At 43.2% G+C, this 14,548-nt stretch overlaps 1 protein-coding gene across 3 annotated transcripts in view; it reads left to right on the top strand.

Moving 5' to 3' along the window:
• SHCBP1L (SHC binding and spindle associated 1 like) overlaps positions 1-4,370 on the top strand; it is a 325,723-nt gene extending 321,353 nt beyond the window's left edge. For all 3 annotated transcript variants that reach the window (XM_033915417.1, XM_033915416.1, XM_033915415.1), the window contains one exon: positions 2,551-4,370. In XM_033915417.1, the coding sequence (XP_033771308.1) occupies positions 2,551-2,799 (249 nt within the window). In that variant the 3' untranslated portion in view covers positions 2,800-4,370. The remainder of the gene's footprint in view (positions 1-2,550) is intronic.
• Positions 4,371-14,548: the final 10,178 nt, after the last annotated feature.

Genomic DNA, 14,548 nt, shown 5'->3' with positions numbered 1-14,548 from the left:
ATTCTGTAGTTGGAGAGGAAGTTCGGGCCAGCCAATCGCTGCCTGGCTGGGCGGAACTTCCTCTCCGATTGCACAATTGACGTCAGGGAGAGCATGCGTCCGCGTCGGCTTTGGGGCCTGTTATCCATTGGTGGGTCCTGTTCCCCGATGGCAGCGGCAGTGGCAGTGGCTTGGGGAACGGCAGGGAGAAAGAAAGAAAGGGGGCAGGCAGGGAAACGGAAGGAAAGAAGAGAAACAGAAAAAAAGAAAGAAAGGTCAGGGAGAGAGGAAGAAAAAGTTGGGGGAGGGAATGAGGTGTGGAGGAGAGAAAGCATACAGGCTGATAGAAGGGAAGAAAGATTGGATGCACAGTCAGAAGAAGAAAGTGCAACCAGAAATCACCAGACAAGGTAGGAAAAATGATTTGATTTTAAATTTAGCAAAGTGGAGGCAGTATTACCACAGTTTTCAAAGGAATTTGCCCAAATAACTTAATAGTTAACTGGGTAAATTCCCAGAGATGAAAACTTCCCTTCACTTACTATGCACAGTTCTGAATTTATATCTGCTGTCTATATTTTACAATATGGTCCCCTTTTACTAAACCGCAATAGTGGTTTTTAGCGCAGGGAGCCTATGAGCGTCAAGAGCAGTGCTGGACATTCAGCGAGCTCCCTGCGCTAAAAACTGCTATTGTGGTTTAATAAAAAGGATGGAGGGTATATTTGTCTATTTTTGTATGCTATAAAAACCAAATACAGAGAGAGACTGAGAGCTGTTGACGAAGAGCTACGTGTGTGTCTTTCTTCGATTCCAGCCAGAATATCAGCTTTGTGTTCAGCCAAACAGGCCCAGGTTTCGCACTGAATAAAGTATTTTATAATTTTTATAATTTTTATTTCGTAATAAAGTAATTATAAAATACTTTCTTTGTGTTTATTTGATTCCTATTCAAGAGAATTACTTTATATATAGTCAATATAAGCAGAGAGTTAAATTTTTTAACATTTTCTAATGGTGGTGTGCCTCGTGATTTTTTTCATGAAACAAGTGTGCCTTTGCCCAAAAAAGGTTGAAAAACACTGGTCTAGAATGTCTCACCTAGTGCACTGGAAAAGGAGATTATGTACTTACCCTGGTAAGATCTTTTTTATTAGATAGGTGAGACATTCTAGATACCCGACCTGTCCTTGCTGTGCCTGTTTCAGATTCTGATTTCAGTCTCCTTCAGCTTATCCAATCTGTTTCTTGGAGACTGGTCAACCCTTTGGGGTTCACAATATTTTGTGTGTATGTGTGTGTGTATATAGGAGTACTTCTGAACTCCTTTAAAGCCTCTGTTGGAGGTTAAAGGTACTGTTTAGTTCAGGGGTGTCCAATGTCGGTCCTTGAGGGCCACAATCCAGTCGGGTTTTCAGGATTTCCCCAATGAATATGCATGAGATCTATTAGCATACAATAAAAGCAGTGCATGCAAATAGACCTCATGTATATTCATTGGGGAAATCCTAAAAATCCGACTGGACTGTGGACCTCGAGGACCGACATTGGACACCCCTGGTTTAGTTGTTTGAGCAGAATAGTTTAGCCTGTCGTTACAGATGTGATTGGGGACTGACTGCTAGCGGGCGCTAAACTAGCCTGTGAAGTACAGTAGAGGCAGAGTGAAAAACCTGAAATGGACTTCTTCTGCAGACCATGCAAGTAGTCGGAAATAACCCTATGGTCTAGAGCAGTGGTTCCCAACCCTGTCCTGGAGGACCACCAGGCCAGTCGGGTTTTCAGGATAGCCCTAATGAATATGCATGAGAGTGATCTGCATATAATGGAAGTGCCAGGCATGTAAACCTCCTCCATGCAAATTCATTAGGGCTATCCTGAAAACCCAACTGGCCTGGTGGTCCTCCAGGACAGGGTTGGGAACCACTGGTCTAGAGCAGGGGTAGGCAATTCCGGTCCTCGAGAGCCAGAGCCAGGTCAGGTTTTCAGGATAGCCACAATGAATATGTATGAGATGGATTTGCATGCACTGCCTCCTTGAAATGCAAATCTATCTCATGCATATTTATTGTGGATATCCTGAAAACCTGACCTGGCTCAAGGACCGGAAGAGCCTACCCCTGGTCTAAAGCAGTGGTTCTCAACCCTGTCCTAGGGGACCCACCAGCCAGTCAGGTTTTCAAGATATCCCTAATGAATATGCATGAGAGAGATTTGCATATAATAGAAGTGACAGGTATGCAAATCTCTCATGCATATTCATTAGGGATATCTTGAAAACCCGACTGGCTGGGGAGTCCCCTAGGACAGGGTTGAGAACCACTGGTCTAAAATATCTCACCTATCTATGTACTTATCCTGTTAAGATCTTTTCCAGTAATCTCCTTTTTAAACCTCCACAGTGCACAAATATTTGTAGGTTTAGAAATTGGAATTTAGAGAAAAATATTTTGACACGAAGTTTTAAAACTACACAGCATACTGTTAGAGAGATGTTTGAAAACCTACATGTTTTTCTGTTTAATAGATTACACAAAAGTAAACAGCAAACTGGTTTTATACACCAAACAGGTTCTTCCTGCTCCCAAACTGAAGATGAATAATAATCACATTTATAATAATAATGGCTATGGAGTTACCATTGTACAACCAGAAGAGAAGCTATTTAGCACAGTGGATGAAATTCTGGAAGATGCTGCAGCAGGGGACAAGAAAGAAGAAGATACACTTTCCAAAGCAATGCAGAATCTTAGTCTGGAAATGGCCAATAATAAACTAGAAGCAAATACTATGGGTGACATTGGAATAGTCTTAAATTGAATACTTCAGTCATTGATTTTATTGAATGTGCCACTCTAACACATTGCTAGAACAGCTGACATACTAGGGGAACAAAGAAAAGTACTGCTTTTGTTTTACTGAGTTACAAATTCCTAAAAAAAAAAAGATGTTTATTGTTTTACATTAAGTAATACTCCATGATGTATAGTGTTACCTGTTCAATCTCTCCTATATTTTGCTATGAAATTTTTTTAATCGTAGTTTCTCCTGGATTACTTAGAGCAGAGATCTTTGCTGGGGGTTTTTTTTACATGGGGTCCAGTTTGTCAAAAAAAGTTCAGTGTGAGAGTTAAGACTGCATTGGACAAAGTGACAGAGATCTTGGAAACCTCCACCATTCTGTCTCCACCCTCATTCCTTTTGAGTTTCCTCCTTACCCCCCCCCCCCCCACACACACACACAGGTTTTAATCTCCTCTTATACTTTCACTGGCGGTTTGTTTATGGTGCCACCTTTTGAAAAGCTATTGTTTTCTTCCAGTACCTAGATAGCTTACAGTAAGTTTGAACTGCATGATACTCTCTCCAGTCTTGTGAGAATACAGTAGGATTTTGGGGGAGATTGTGTACTGGGGAAAGAGTTGAGGGGCCACATTTAGGCTTGATGAGGGTTACCACTGACTTAGAGCTTTCCATTTCCAGTCAACAAGGATCTTAATGCAGGATTCCAACAATAAGTGACTTTGTAACATTGAGAACTTTGTGTTACTATTTGAGGGTGTACTGTTATTTGTTACAATTTATATTCAGTCTTAACATCCAAGTTGGGTCACATAGTAATCACATCCAAAAAATTACTCATCACAAACCACTAAGCAATCATATCATTGATCATATCTACATTTACTGGTTGTAAATCAGTTTATAAAGCTATTGTACAGTAAAATACATTAAGACCCAGTATAGCATTCAGGAGTTGCCATCTGTAGATAGTGTCCCACATTTGTTAACTCCTAAAAAAAAAAATTATCCCTTAGCTTACTTTTGTACCAGTACTTATCACCAAAATACCACTTTTAAATATTGTTATAGTAATAAGTTAAATTTATATTTCAAAAGGGTTATCTTGCTGAAGTGTAAATAAATAAATATATCTGAAAGAAGTTTCATTATTTTAATGCCAAGCACCTTTGCTTAAGTCCCTTTGGGGGTAATTTTCTGAATATATGTTTTCAAAAAAGGACTTTGTTATCAAGTACTTTGTATCATAACAGTCAGCACAGTAGATGCTTGAGCACCCCTCCTATTGAACAAATTCATTGACTTTGTCTAAGAAATGGTAATTTCCATTGGAATTAGTACCGCCAATATTGAATAAACTCCTTAACTGTCCAGGGAGAGATAAGGAAGGATTAGGTTCTTACTTCAACAATCCTCTTTCCTGTAGAACATATGATTCCTTATGGATGGGTTAAACACTCCAACTCATGAGTGTCTTGCAGAAGGCAATCATTTTTGTCTCTCCACACCCTTATCTCTGGGCAGTGCACCCTCTCATTCCATACCAAAGCAAGTGAGAACTCCTAGGAGAAGAAATGCAAACAGGGGTGGGGGTGGCACACTCTGGAACTCCCCGATCTAGATAAATTAAATCTGCTCTGAAATAGCAAACAAGAGATAACTACCCAACAGGGCAACAAATAACTTTTGAAGGTTTAAGATTGTTGGAGATAAGTTAGATGAAAGAACACTTATCACTTGTCTCTACTGTAAAGAAAGTAGAGAGGTATTGTTTATGATATTCAGATTGATCTCTCTGCATCCTACATATAAATTTTTGATTCAACAAATAACATTCCCCTTAACTGTTTCCATGATATCCTGTTTGTCCTGGTTCAGACATTCTGTTTGTCCATTTAGATTGTAAGCTCTTTCGAGCAGGGACTGTCTTCTATGTGACTCCATAAAGCACTGCGTACATCTGGTAGTGCTATAGAAATAGCAGTAGTAGAGAAAGCAACCACCTACCTGTATGCAACCGGCACTAACATTTATCGATGTTGGCACTAATATGCTGGCATTCGAAGGACTTTCTTTTCCTTGGCTACCTCAAGCCAAGCCACTGGCCTACAAGTCAACACAGGCATAATAGACATCTGACAGGGTGGGGTATAAGGAATTATGCTGTTCTACAAGAAAGAGGATTATCGAGGTAACCTAATCCTGTGCAAACAGTATATTCTGTTGTGTCACTTGTGGATTCCATACGCTAGGTGTTCAATCCGAACCCACAATCTGGGAGTTGCAGAAAGTCAACACTAAGAGCTTGAGTAGGGGTGGGCAATGAGGGCCGAAGTCCAGTTAGGTTTTCAGTATTTCTCCAATGAATATACATGAGATCTATTTGCATACAGTGGAGGTAAATAGATCTCTTGCATATTCATTGTGGAAATCCTGAAAACCCGACTGGATTGTGGTCCTCGAGGACCGAACTTGTCCACCCCTAAGCTGGAGCCATATCCAGTTTCAATTTCTGAAAGCAATCCGTCCAGAAGTCTTTTAAAATGCTCTTTCTTTTCTTATTTTTTCACCTTTTTTCAGTGGGTTCAGTACCATGAGACCCCTTTCCAGTGGTTCCCTGTCACAGGAAAGGACACAGTCACACGGAGCCAGACTGCTGCTTCACAGAGAAACTTTGGTGGATCTATTGAGGCAGTCTCAGAGTCCATTCCCCTGGGAGTTCGTTTGTCTGTTGAGATTGTCACAAGTTTAAGCGCAGGCTGTATGTATCTGGCGTGAACCCCCCCAGGTTTCAGTGTGCAGGCTGCATTTCTCGCCCCCAATCGTATGGCAAGGATCTGTGGGGGTGGAGGTTAGTGTCAGAACGACTGGCAATCTGAAGATCTTCAAGGCTGGTCATTTAGAGCAGTTTCTGAGGCAGAAAAATCATTTTCCTCCATTCAGCTGCTGTGAAAGTGCTGACAGGCTGGCACTGCTGAGATCGAGTAAATCCTCCATTATTTCCTTGGAACTTAGGGGATGGCTTGTTAGACATTTTAAAAATCATTTTTTACAGTTTCTGAGGGTAAGGTTCAAGTCCCCAAATTGCTATTTTCAGATTTTGATTTTGCTGTTTTTGGTGCAAATTTGCTGGTGGCGGCCATCTTGGATTAAAAATTTTTTAAAAAAAACATAACATAAGCAATGCCTCTGCTGGGTTAGACCTGGGGTCCATCGTGCCCAGCAGCCGGCTCATGCGGCGGCCCAACAAGTCCAGGACCTGTGTAATCCTCTATACCCTTCTATCCCCTTTTTCAGCAGGAAATTGTCCAATCCTTTCTTAAAGCCCAGTACCATACTCTGCCCTATTACATCCTCTGGAAGCGCATTCCAGGTGTCCACCACACGTTGGGTCAAGAAGAACTATCTAGTTTTATTTTAACCTCAAAATCCCTTGATTTGAAATAGTTAGGGATTGGTTCCTCAGCCCCTAATCTGTTGAATGTGTACATTGATTGTGCCAGGCCTGGGGAGCCAGCCTGGGTCTGTGACTTTGGGAAAAAAATCTCACCCAGAGGTCATTCTGGAGTCTGGCACAAAACAATTCTATTCCAATTCTGGCGACTTGTGTGGTTCAACAGAGCCCTGCCATGGTTGTGGGGTGTGACATTTCACCGGACTTTGCTCAGCTCCTCTGGAAAGTGTGTGCTTCAGATTCCTCTCATTTGACACAACTGGAGGGTGCGTTGGGTCTTTCTCAGCTGGTTGCTCCAGTGGCAGAGATTTCTGTTCAGGAGCCCTCTCGTCCGCCTGTGGCAGATTTTGATTGCAGTAGTTGCCATTCAGATATGCCTCTTCTGTTTCCTGACACTGATTCACTATTGGATGGATACCCTTGCCGGGACTAGTCACCTTGTCTGCCCTGAGAGTCCAGATTTAGGTGATGACTCTTCTGTCTGCAGACTCTTTAAGCATGGTTCTTTCCACCTTTTCATTGCTGATGTTCTGAAAGAGCTCAAATTGAATTCTCTACCTTCCACATCTCAGGCTTCGGTCATTAACCATTCTAATGTGCTGTCTTCCTTTTTTACATCCCATCCAGAGCTTCTTGGTCTGGTTACAGAACAATGGGATACCCCAGAAGGCTCTTTCCAATTTTCTAAAGCTGTGTCTAAGCTTTATCCACTGGCTCATGATTTTCAGCAGGTTTTGGCTCATGATTTTCAGCAGGTTTTTGCACAGCCTAAGGTAGATTCAGCCGTGGTGCAGGTTATCTGGTGCTCGGACCTCCCTAGTGATGGGGGATGCTTAAGATTGCAGAGTAGACATTATGTTGGAAAAGCTTTTTGTGGCATCTTTAGGTTTCAAAGTGGCAGCAGCTGCTTTCTTTACGGCATGTGCCTCATACAAGGTTGCATAGTGCTTTCTCTGTGGAAGTGCATGCCTGTCATCTGAAGGGAAACCCATGTGGCCGCCCGACAAATCTCAGGCGAGACATGAGAGTCAGCCCAAGAGGAAGCCCTTCCTCCTCATGCCCCTCTGACAAGATAACATAGGCAACCACCAGCGCAATGTCTGAGAATACGCAGAGAATCCCTTGAAATCACAGCAGGCCAGACAGACCATACACATCTCCAGCCGATTGAACAACCATCTGCTCTCCAACGCAGTCCAACAATGGACCGGCACAAACCGGCAAACTGCTCCCCAACCGAAGAGACTCACGTCTGTCGCCAGGGTCACCCAGTCCAAGATGTGTAGAGGGAGCCCTCTACAGAGAAACCAGGATCAATCACAGCACCATATAGCTGCGAGTCATTGCCAAGCATGGCAACTTCACTCCAGCATATCCCACTGAGGATTCCACCGGGACAGAAGGGACAACTGAAGAGAACGGATGTGAGCCCTTGCCCACAGATCACATCTATGGTCGCCACCAATAGACCCAATACCTGCAGATACTGCCAGGCTGTCGGGGCTGGAGCCACTAACATCTTCCATCTGCACTCCGAAGCTTGTTCGTCCTGGACTCCGTCAGAAATACTTGGCTCCTGCACACATGGAACCAGACACCCACGTACTGCAAGTCCTGTGGCACACACATACACCTACACCGTTCCGCTTAAATGTATCCATGGCATCCTGTTTGTCTGTCTTGCCTGTTTAGATTGTAAGCTCTTTCGAGCAGGGACTATTTTCTTACTCTTTGTGACTGCAGCACTGTGTGCGTCTGGCAGTGCTATAGAAATAATAGTAGTAGTATTGCCCATTCTAACATTAAAACTATGGAGCTATAATTAGGGTTGCTATATGGATGGATTGAGATAACCGGGTTTTACTTCCATTGCTTTCAATGGCAGTAAAACCCAAATGTCTCAATCCATCCTCCTTTTTCTGGAGCCAGATGGTAACCCTAGCTATAATATATTATCTTACATTCATAGTAGCTGTCACATTAATGAGTGAAAAAGAATGTCTAGGTCTTTGTTAATATTCCTTCACAAGGGTGTGTTAGAAGGAGCTGGGTGTTAGTTGCTTATTTACTAATGCTATCAGGCAATCCTATCTGAACGTAAACTTTACATTCTCTCTTCTCTGAGATACAGTAACTTGGTACCACACTTCCATATGACAACCTATCATCAGCAAATAGATTCCTACCCCCCTACCACTGATAACGATCTGCCAGTCATATGATAAGAAATCCTGGTAGTGCAAGAAGAAATTGAAATATTGCTTGGCTGATATGACAGTCCAATATATGAAAACATCCAATATATAAAAACCAAGTGGTTGTTATTTCAGGAAATATGTAAATGCATATGATGCATCTGGCTGTTTTCTTACTCTGCAGCTCTGCTTGCATCTGGTAGCGCTATAGAAATAATAGTAGTAAATGATGCTTATTTCTAATAGATCGAACATTTAGGAGGCCAAGTTTAGTTTGAGGCCAGGAGGAGGAGGGTTGGGATTGAAGAAGATGGAATAAGAGGATTTAGAAGTAAGAATCTAGGGCGTGGGACATTTGTAGAACAATGGAATTACGGTTGTGGCAGATGACCCAAAAATACTGGAATTTGGGTATGCATGCTAGGGTAGGCAGAGTGTGGGTTGGAGGAAGTGGAGAGGCCGCAGAGGTAGAGTAGGGAGCAGAGTGGCATTTTTAGATAAATAATTTGGAAATGTTTCTTAAAAACTTTATATACCACATAACGGCCTAAAAGGATCCAAGTGGTTTACAATGCATAAATCACATTCATCAAGAAAAGAACTCAATTAAAAATAGAAAAGGAAACATTAAGAACAAAAGTTAAAAAAAAAAATTTTTTTTCATAAATATTATAAAAAACTACATCTCCATAAAAACCATTCTAATGACAAAACAGTACAAGGAAGCGCAGAAAGGAGTGTAATAAGGAGCAGGATCTGCTTAAGCGCGCTCCTTTGGTGTGCACCGCAGGCAGCACTAAATTTAAAGTGAAGCTACCGATGACGGATGGAATTCTTCTGCAATCCATGCGGTTAAAGGGAAATAACCTATGGACTAGAATGTCTCACCTATCTACTGGAAAAGAGCTTACCAGGGTAAGCACATAGGACTAGATTCACAAAGCACCGATCGGTTTGTGACCCCGGCCCGATTCACTTATCTCTCTTCCAACCATCCTCCGATCCGCGCATGCAAATGAGGGCAACGGCATGCAAAATAGGCAGGGACGCGATTCACTAAAGAAAACCCTGCAACACCGACTGGTCTGGCTGATCAAAAAAAAGCGACTGCTGAGGACCAGTCGCTGAAGCCCTTTCTGGCTGCCCTGCCTTCTGTCGCCCTGCTCTCTGCCCTGTCAGCCTGAAGCTCCGAACATGCTGCCTGCCTTCCTGCCCCGAACACGCTGCCTGCCTGTCCCGAACTCTCCCACCCTTCCCCGCACTGCAAGCCCGTGGTTTTAACCCACGGGCTTAAGCGGGTTAAACCCATGGGCTCCTAAAAGTTCCTTGATTGCCTATTATTTTTCTAATAGGCGATTGAGGAACTTTTGGGAGCCTGTGGTTTGAACCCGCTTAAGCTCACAGGTTAAAACCACAGGCTTGCAGTGCGGGGAAGGGTGGGAGTCGGGGCAGGCAGGGTGTTCGAGGCTGGAAGGCAGGCAGACAGCACTTTTAGGTTCTCTGGCTGGTGTTACAAAATAAAGAAGGCAAAAAAAAAAAAACAACAAAACCAACTCCGACGGCCCGGAGGTCCCGTGCATGCTCAGACCATCTATAGATGGTCTGCGCATGCGCGGTGATCGCTATAGCGCAATCCGTACCTGCAGATGGGGGTGTTCCTCCGATCACGCTCATCTGCAATCCAGAAGGAAGGCATCCGCCTCGATCCTGAGAGGGGTGTAAACCCTGGAGCAGAGCAAATCAAGGCAGTAGAAGGGCCCAAAGCAGCGTGTGAAGACTGCTGCACACGCTGCTTGAATCGCCAGGTTCGTAGTCGGGTCCAAGGGAAGGGAGGGGCAAAGGACTCGGGTCCCAGGCGGCGGGGTCATCGCAAGAGCCAGGTTGGAAAGTTGCTGGACTCCTCTGGTCTTTCGCGGAGGCCGGGCCGGCTCCGTTTTTCGGTTCGTCCCAGAATGGGGGGGGGCAGGAGGCGCTCTTTGTGCCCCAGTCCCGGCTTGTGGAGGCGATCGTCAGCTGGTTGGGAGCGGGCTTGTGGAGGCGATCGTCAGCTGGTGACGTAGTACGCGCATGCACACTCTCGCCGTGGGCACAGCGCGTCAGATCAGATCTCAGGGAACACGCGAGAGTGTGCATGCGCGGCTAGCATTTTATTATAATAGATGCTAAACTCATGTGCTGCTTATTAAATATAAAACAGCAATATGCTAAACCTGTGTACTGCTTGCTAAATTTATAGAATTGATGTCAGCAGTTGTGTCAAACGTATATAGCAAATATATATAACATTAATGTTTCTGATAAATACTTATAAACATTGAAAGATACACTATAAGTCTACAGTAGCTTGTTAAACTTTAACCCTTATTTTCGGACATTAAATGCTGGTGTTGAAATATAAAACTATCTTTTTCATGGGGTTTGAAACATGCTCTATTAGAGTTGGTGTGAAATTTTTTCTAGATTACCTTTATGCAAAATCTGTTTGAAAATACCCCATTTTTCATGTTTTTTTAAAAAATCTCAAAATTTAAAGTAATAAGATTAGCTTATAAGTTGAAATTGTATATTTGAGAACAGTCATGTCACAAAATAATGGACAAAATTTTACAGGGATAGCTTCATTATTACAGGCTAAATTTTGAAATTTTTTTAGTTGTGCATTTTTTTTGGTTCACATTGAGGCCTTTTATATACATCAGTTTCAAAAAAATGAAAACCCACATTAGTTCCATTGAATAGATCGTGAAATTTGAATAAGATCACCAAGTTTCATTAGTTTTGCTTATATAACCAAGGAAATTTTTTTGATTCAAAGTTGCATAACTTTTATAGGGATATCATACATGATTGCAGCATGGTATCAAACAAAACGCTATATCTCCGCAAGTGTTTCACTGGCAAATCTTAAACTTTACCAAAGTTAGTTTGAGTCCTGTAAGATTCAGCATACAAAGTTTTCTCAAAATCCGTGATGGTGCGATGGGGCACTTTTCTAAAATTAGACCACTTAAGGGATCTCACCTACCTACCCTCTCTATGTGGGAAGATATATTTCCTGGTGTTCTGGGTATCCTACTAGTTTCCTTTCCTGGAGCTCTCCTTTCAAAAAGGTAATCAGATGGCCCTTTTCCAAGGATTTCCCGGGTTCCTACTCCCTTTTTTTGGCTTCCAAATACCAGATCTGCTAGCTCAGTGGCTTTGCAAGGGAAGAGGGGGCTTGTTATGAGACCCATATGTAAAGGAATTGGCAGCATATTTAAAAATTGTTCCAGCATTATTTGATTCATTACCTCAAGGGAATTGTGTTCGGGCATCAACCATCTTGTGACCCAATGTAATAAAGTCTGGGTGACCGCTCTTTGTCTCTCTCCTTTTTGGAACACTCAGCTTCTAAATTTCTTTTGATAGCCCTCTGGCAACAGGTCTAGATGGTCTTGGATGGCTTTTTTTAACTTCTTGATATTCTAGGGCTTTGATCTCATCCAAAGCTTGGTATGTGGCTTGTACTTCTCTAATCAAGTAGGGTGCCAGATAAATGTCCACTCGACCATGGTAGCTACTCTCTCAAACGTGTTTAAGCAGGCTTTGGGGGTCATCCTCTGGCCCCATCATGGTCAAGATTAAGGTCTTAGTCTAGCCTTTGGCCTCTGGGTAGGGTGGTTCCAGCCCCCCCTCCCCCACACACATTGTTCAGGGTTTTCTCAGGATACCATCTGCTGTACTTCATCAGCAAGATGATGTACTCATATATATTTGAATATAAACAGAGAGAAATTTTTGGGCCCAAAGAAGAGGTCTCAGTTTATATTCGGGTCAGCGATGACCCGCCCCCCTCCTGAACCTGTTGCAGGCCTTTGCCGGGCCTGACTTGAGACCTGGTAAGGACAGGAGAGATCCCTTCCGTCTCCTGTCCCGATCAACTAATAACCTTTACTTCCCTCCCCGGTGTACCTTTTAAATCCCTGGTGGTCCAGGGATTTAAAATTTTTATCTTCCTTCCACCTCTCCCGTGTACCTTTATAATCCCCGGTAGTCCAGAATTGAACCGCGGCAGGAGCGACCTTCCTTTGCTCCTGCCCATGCAAAGCCACTAGCTGATTAGCTACTGCGAGTTCTTGTGAAAATTATTAAAAGGAGGAAGATGAAAAATGGAATTGCTAAACTAAAAGATGCTGGAAACCGATATGTGGAGACTGATGAGGAAAAAGCAAACATGCTAAACAAATACTTCTATTCTGTGTTCACAGAAGAAAATCCTGGAGAAGGACCGAGATTGTCTGGCAAAGTAACACAAGAAAATTGAATAGATTCTGCACTGTTCATGGAGGAAAATGTTTATGAAAAACTGAAGGTGGACAAAGCGATGGGACCAGACGGGATCCATCCCAGGATACTGAGGGAGCTTAGAGAGGTTTTGGCGGGTTCTATTAAAGACTTGTTCAACAAATCTCTGGAGACGGGAGTGGTTCCTGGGGATTGGAGGAGAGCGGATGTGGTCCCTATTCACAAAAGTGGTCATAGAGATAAAGCAGGAAACTACAGGCCGATAAGCCTCACTTAGGTTGTTGGAAAAATAATGGAAGTGTTGCTGAAAGAAAGGATAGCGAACTTCCTAGAATCTAATGGGTTACAGGATCTGAGGCAACATGGCTTTACTAAAGGTAAATCGTGCCAAAAGAACCTGATTGAATTTTTTGATTGGGTGACCAGAGAACTGGATCGAGGACATACGTTAGATGTCATTTATTTAGATTTCAGCAAAGCCTTTGACACCGTTCCTCATAGGAAGCTCTTGAACAAACTTGAAGGGCTGAAGTTAGGACCCAAAGTGGTGAACTGGGTTAGAAACTGGCTGTCGGACAGATGCCAGAAGATGGTGGTCAATGGAAGTCGCTCAGACGTAGGAAAGGTGAGTAGTGGAGTCCCTCAGGATTCGGTGCTGGGGGGCCAATCCTGTTCAATATGTTTGTGAGTGACATTGCTGAAGGGTTAGAAGGAAAAGTGTGCCTTTTTGCAGATGATACCAAGATTTGTAACAGAGTAGACACCGAAGAGGGAGTGGAAAATATAAAAAAGGATCTGCAAAAGTTAGAGGAATGTCTGGCAACTAAAATTCAATGCAAAGAAATGCACAGTAATGCATTTTGGGATTAATAAATGGAAGAAACCGTATATGCTGGGAGGCGAGAGGCTGATATGCACGGATGGGGAGAGGGACCGTGGGGTGATAGTGTCCAAAGATCTAAAGGCAAAAAAACAGTGTGACAACGCAGTGGCTGCTGCCAGAATGATGCTGGTCTGTATAAAGAGAGGCATAGCCAGCAGAAGGAAGAAGGTGTTGATGCCCCTGTACAGGTCGTTGGTGAGCCCCACTTGGAGCATTGTGTTCAGTTTTGGAGACTGTATCTGGCGAAGGATATAAGAAGATGAAGCAGTCCAGAGGAGGGCGACGAAAATGATAGGAGGTTTGTGCCAGAAGATGTATGAGGAGAGACTGGAAGCCCTGAATATGTATGCCCTAGAGGAAAGGAGGGACAGGGGAGATATGATTCAGATGTTCAAATACTTGAAGGGTATTAACATAGAACAAAATCTTTTCCAGAGAAAGGAAAATGGTAAAACCAGAGGACATAATTTGAGGTTGAGGGGTGGTAGATTCAAGAGCAATGTTAGGAAATTATACTTTACAGAGGGTGGTGGATGCCTGGAATGCGCTCCCAAGAAAGGTGGTGGAGAGGAAAACGGTGACGGAGTTCAAAGAAGCATGAGATGAACACAGAGGATCTAGAATCAGAAAATGGTAAATATTGAACTAAGGCCAGTACTGGGTAGACTTGCATGGACTGTGCCTGTTTATGTCCGTTTGGTTGAGGATGGGCTGGGGAGGGCATTAATGGCTGGGATGGTGTAGATGGGCTGGAGTGAGCTTTGATGGAGACTTCAGTAGTTGGAACCCAAGAACAGTAACAGATAGAGCTTTGGATTCTTGCCAGAAATAGCCAAGAAGAATAAAAAACTTAAAATTGAATCAGGTTAGGCAGACTGGTTGGACCTTTTGGGTCTTTATCTGCCGTCATCTACAATGTTACTATGACTGTGAGAACTCGAGGCAGCCAAT

This window comes from Geotrypetes seraphini, chromosome 12, assembly GCF_902459505.1.
Source record: "Geotrypetes seraphini chromosome 12, aGeoSer1.1, whole genome shotgun sequence".
In the NCBI taxonomy this organism is placed as follows: domain Eukaryota; kingdom Metazoa; phylum Chordata; class Amphibia; order Gymnophiona; family Dermophiidae; genus Geotrypetes; species Geotrypetes seraphini.
The sequence above is the reverse complement of the archived record's forward strand: the minus strand, read 5'-3'. Positions and strand labels throughout refer to the sequence as shown.